Raw genomic sequence first — 5,000 nt, 5'->3', positions numbered from 1 at the left:
ACAGTGTATGAACCTCCCCCCAAGACGAAAGCGTTCGCCATCATGAGAGGATTGGGAAATATTTTCAACCTTCTGAACGCCATAAATGCTGCGGCAAATTTTATTTTGTACTCGGCCTTTTCAGACAAGGTAGGTTTCCTTAAGTTTAGATTTATGTATGTATGTATATATATATATATATATATATATATATATATATATATATATATATATATATATATTAAGGCAATGCTGCAGACTAGGTAAAGGACTATAAGTCGAAAGGCCTTGCAGTACTCCATTATTTCTCTTTCCTTCGTGGCATTGCCTTTATTTATATATTCGTCACGTTCCATATTTTCGTGATTCAGTTATACACACATTCACTCACGAATATATATATATATATATATATATATATATATATATATATATATATATATATATATATATATATATATGTATATATATATATATATATATATATATATATATATATATATATATATATATATATATATATATATATATGTGTGTGTGTGTGTGTAAGTATATGTGTGTGTGCCTATACATATTGAATATCCCTTTTTTTTTTTATTTTACGTGCCTGCCTTTAATTATGATTTTAGTTATCAAGCGGTCACTCACTCATAGATACACACGCATCCGAATGAAACGTTTTCTTTCTCCAGTACCGCCGAACGTTCCTGATAACGTTCGTGCCCTGCGCTTACCACCAGCAGCCGCAGTCCCACTCGTTCGTGACCTCGACGGACGGACGGCGGAACACTGCCGACAACGCCTCCATTCGGACCTTGAGCCGTCGGGTGTCCAAAAATTCCACGCCCTCGCCCATGCCACTCAAAGACTCTCCGAGGATGATCAAGTCAGGGTAAGAGAGAGAGAGAGAAAGAGAATTCCACCAACCAGCATCAGTTTACGTAAATCATGTCCTTTCTCTCTTGTTCATTTATTTCAAAAATACAGGAATTACCAGGAGAGAGAGAGAGAGAGAGAGAGAGAGAGAGAGAGAGAGAGAGAGAGAGAATTCCACCAACCAGCATCAGTTTACGTAAATCATGTCCTTTCTCTCTTGTTCATTTATTTCAAAAATACAGGAATTACCAGGAGAGAGAGAGAGAGAGAGAGAGAGAGAGAGAGAGAGAGAGAGAGAGAGAGAGAGAGAGAATAGAGAAGTTGGCGTTTGTTATATCATGTGGAAGTTTTATGGAAAATAGAATGAGGATCACATCACTCTTTCCACATAAAGAAAAATAACAATACTTAGAGAGAGAGAGAGAGAGAGAGAGAGAGAGAGAGAGAGAGAGAGAGAGAGAGAGAGAGAAATGGTACCCCAAGAGAATTCCGCCAACCAGCATCAGTTCGCATTGTGTGTGTGTGTGTGTGTGTATGAGAGAGAGAGAGAGAGAGAGAGAGAGAGAGAGAGAGAGAGAATGATTTCTCAAGAGAATTCCGCCAGCCAGCATCAGTTCGCATTGTGTGTGTGTGCGTATGAGAGAGAGAGAGAGAGAGAGAGAGAGAGAGAGAGAGAGAGAGAGAGAAATGTTAGAAGCCAGGTCTTCCCTCCATCAACACGCCACCTAATCACCTTTTCCCTTTCCTTTCCCAGATCATTTAAGGAGAACGGCGTCGGAGCGCTGGACGCCAAGGTCAAGCTCCAGTACGGCTTTGGCCGCGCCAAGCGGAGCATGAACCTCAGTCCCCTGGACGCCTACGTACAAATCAACAACTCCGACCTGAGCAGCCGGAGCCCGAGTTACGACAGTAGCAACAAGATCAGGACGAACTACAACTCCAGCGTGCGATGTCGCCGTGACCTTCAGTGCTTCGACTCGTATAACTACGGCAGCACCGATTACGAGAATGAGGCCAATAACCACTGCAAGGTAGTCACTGTTCGCTTGTGTTGTTGGTCATGTCCATATGCTATATTTACCTGTTGGTTTGCCTTAAGCGAGTGTCTCCATTATATATTTTTCTTATGCCGTCACTAAATTTCGGAAGTTCAGTAATAATAATAATAATAATAATAATAATAATAATAATAATAATAATATAGGCAGTAGACCCTCTTCCAAACATGTAGTACTGAAGGTTATAGCTACATCAGCTGCATCCAGTATATACTCGTATAGTTTCTCTATCTTTCTAATTACAGGTTTTTTCAAGGTTACTGTAATCCTGGAAAATCAGTTATTAGAAGTATAGAGGAAACTCTATAAAACTGAATGCAGCTGATGCAGCTATAACCTTCAATAATAATAATAATAATAATAATAATAATAATAATAATAATAATAAATGGCAGAGTATGAAAGGTCCCCAACGGGATATTGCAGTGAACAAGCAATTTTCATTTAATATAAGGAACAAATAAACTATTAAAAATAAATATTCGTGTTAGCTCCTTTACTCTAATGTATATTCCTGATTTTACCTAAACCGTTTCAGATCATTATTAGTCCTAAAGCAGCTCTTGAGTTTTGTCTCAGTGACGGTTAATGTTAACGACGTATTTGACTTTCTGACTTTTTCGAATAACTTTATCAGTTTCTCTTAGGTCTTTAATCTTTACTAATCTCTTTGATTTTGTCTCTCGGTTAAGTAAGGATAATCATTATTCGATTAATTTCTTTAATTCCATTGCATCTCATTGATGTATATATCAGACATCAGTATTAATAATAGCCTTCGTTGAATCTGACTCTTTAATCCGACACTCACTGAGTTTTCTTCACAGACACGCAACTTAATATAATTAATTGCTCGAAACGCCCTGTAACTGTAATCACGGATTTAATTATATGGATAACTAATATAAAAATTAATTGCTGTAGTTCTTGAACCCTAACTAATCTTGTTAGCTTTAACTGATGAGATAGAAGTGTAGATATTGCTGAAAAGTTATAACAAAACCTGATCACTCTTTAACTATGCTCACAGATTTAATCATATAGATAATCAATATAGAAATTAATCGCTTTAGTCCTTGAACCCTAATTTATCTCACTAGCTTTACTTTACGGGATAGAAATGATGATAATATTACTAATAATTGTAACAAAACCAATCACTCTTTAACTATAAATCACAGATTTGATTTATATAAAACCAATATAAAAATTAATCGCTTTAGTTCTTGAACCCTAACTTATCTCATTAGCTTTAACTTAGAGGATAGAAATAATGATAATATTACTAAATAGTTATAACAAAACCTGCTCACTCTTTAACTATAATCAAAGATTTAACTTATAGAAAACCAATTTAATAATTAATTGCTTTAGTTCTTTAACCGTAACTAATTTCATTAGCTTTAACTCGGAGGATAGAACTGATGATTACTAAATAATTATAACAAAATCTGATCTACCCTAACTTATCTCATTAGCTTTATCTAGGAGGATAGAAATGATGATAAGATTACTAAAGAGTTATAACAAAACCTGATCACTCTTTAACTATAATCACAGATTTAATTTATAGATAACCAGCATAAAAACTAATTGCTTTAGTTCTTGAACCCTAACTAATCTCATTAGCTTTAATTAGAGGACAGAAATTATGATAATATTACTAAATAGTTATAACAAAGCCTGATCACTCTTTAACTAGAATTACAGTTTTTTTTTTATAGAAAACCAATATAAAAATTAGTTGCTTTAGTTCTTGAACCGTAACTAATCTCATTAGCTTTAATCAGAGGACAGAAATTATGATAATATTACTAAATAGTTATAACAAAGCCTGATCACTCTTTAACTAGAATTACAGTTTTTTTTTTATAGAAAACCAATATAAAAATTAGTTGCTTTAGTACTTGAACCGTAACTAATCTCATTAGCTTTAATCAGAGGACAGAAATGATGATAATATTACTAAATAGTTATAGCAAAACCTGATCACTCTTTAACTACACTCACAGATTAATCGTATAATAATTAATCACTTTAGTTCTTGAACTCTAACTAATTTCATTATCTTTAATTTAGAGGACAGAAATGACGACAATAATACTAAAAAGTTAGAAAAAATCTGATTTGCTCAACTGATTTCCCCTCGCAGGCGAGCAAAGACGGCAGGCGCCTCGGCCCCAAATCCGAAGCGGACAAGATGATAGACATCATCACGGTGGAGACCGTCACTCCCAGCTCCTTCAGCAGCCTGGAGGACAACGATCCCATCCACTTCAAGTTCATAGACGACGAGAGCCTGGACATCTGCCGGTCGCCCTCCTCCATCCGCAGACCCAAGTTCACCTTCGGGGAAGACGGGGGCTCTCACTTCTTGGGGTCGTGCGAGAGCCCCGGGTCGTCCCTCCCGGCGCTGTCGCCCGGCTCGACCGTCAAGTCTTCAGACTCTTCCAAAGAGACGACCATATTGTCACCTGACTAATGTCGGTTGTTAACGTGAAAAAAAAAAAAAATTCTTATAAATCCTCAGGTGATTCTACGTCTGTTCTCGCAGATGCATGAACGTCTTCTGCTAAGTTTTACGAGTTTCGAACTCACTCGCGTCGATGCCGAACTATAAATAACTAAGGTATTACGGTGGCGACGAAACTCGAGTGTCTGACGATAACAGTTATTGATACATCTTCCATATAATAAATCGTATTCAGTCTTGCTCTTATCATTGATCATTCTCGGTAGCGGAGATTTCTGTTGGGATTATCTCTGTACGCCTAGCGGTCTGACAATCACAGACAACAGACAATAAAGTTACTCACTTATCTGACAAGGTGTGGAAATCATCTTGTAAATGAATGACTTGAAAAGAAAATATCTCAATATTTATAGTGCTGTTCTCAACTCATTATCGTCAAGAATAACTTATTGTCTATAATCTAGTTTCTTTCATCTCCGTGAAAATCAGATACCATACTTTGCTATTTTATAAGAATTTATCAAAATAAACATAAAAATAGCACGCGAGGCTACAGCTTTGTAATTACGCCTAAAAGAATATTTTTTTTCCAAATAAGAATTGCAGCTGGATTC

General features: G+C 36.1%; 1 protein-coding gene across 1 annotated transcript in view; it reads left to right on the top strand.

Annotated features, from left to right (window-relative positions):
• LOC136848158 (G-protein coupled receptor daf-37-like) overlaps positions 1–4,543 on the top strand; it is an 82,768-nt gene extending 78,225 nt beyond the window's left edge. Inside the window, exons 6-9 of the mRNA XM_067120437.1 lie at positions 1–129; positions 672–871; positions 1,610–1,886; positions 4,066–4,543. The exon at positions 1–129 is cut by the window's left edge and continues 1 nt beyond it. Coding sequence (XP_066976538.1) covers positions 1–129; positions 672–871; positions 1,610–1,886; positions 4,066–4,395 — 936 coding nt within the window. The 3' untranslated portion in view covers positions 4,396–4,543. The remainder of the gene's footprint in view (positions 130–671; positions 872–1,609; positions 1,887–4,065) is intronic.
• The last annotated feature ends 457 nt before the right edge of the window (positions 4,544–5,000 follow it).

Source organism: Macrobrachium rosenbergii, chromosome 18, assembly GCF_040412425.1.
Source record: "Macrobrachium rosenbergii isolate ZJJX-2024 chromosome 18, ASM4041242v1, whole genome shotgun sequence".
NCBI classification, from domain to species: domain Eukaryota; kingdom Metazoa; phylum Arthropoda; class Malacostraca; order Decapoda; family Palaemonidae; genus Macrobrachium; species Macrobrachium rosenbergii.
Note: the sequence above shows the minus strand (reverse complement) of the source record. Positions and strands in the feature narration are given on the sequence as shown.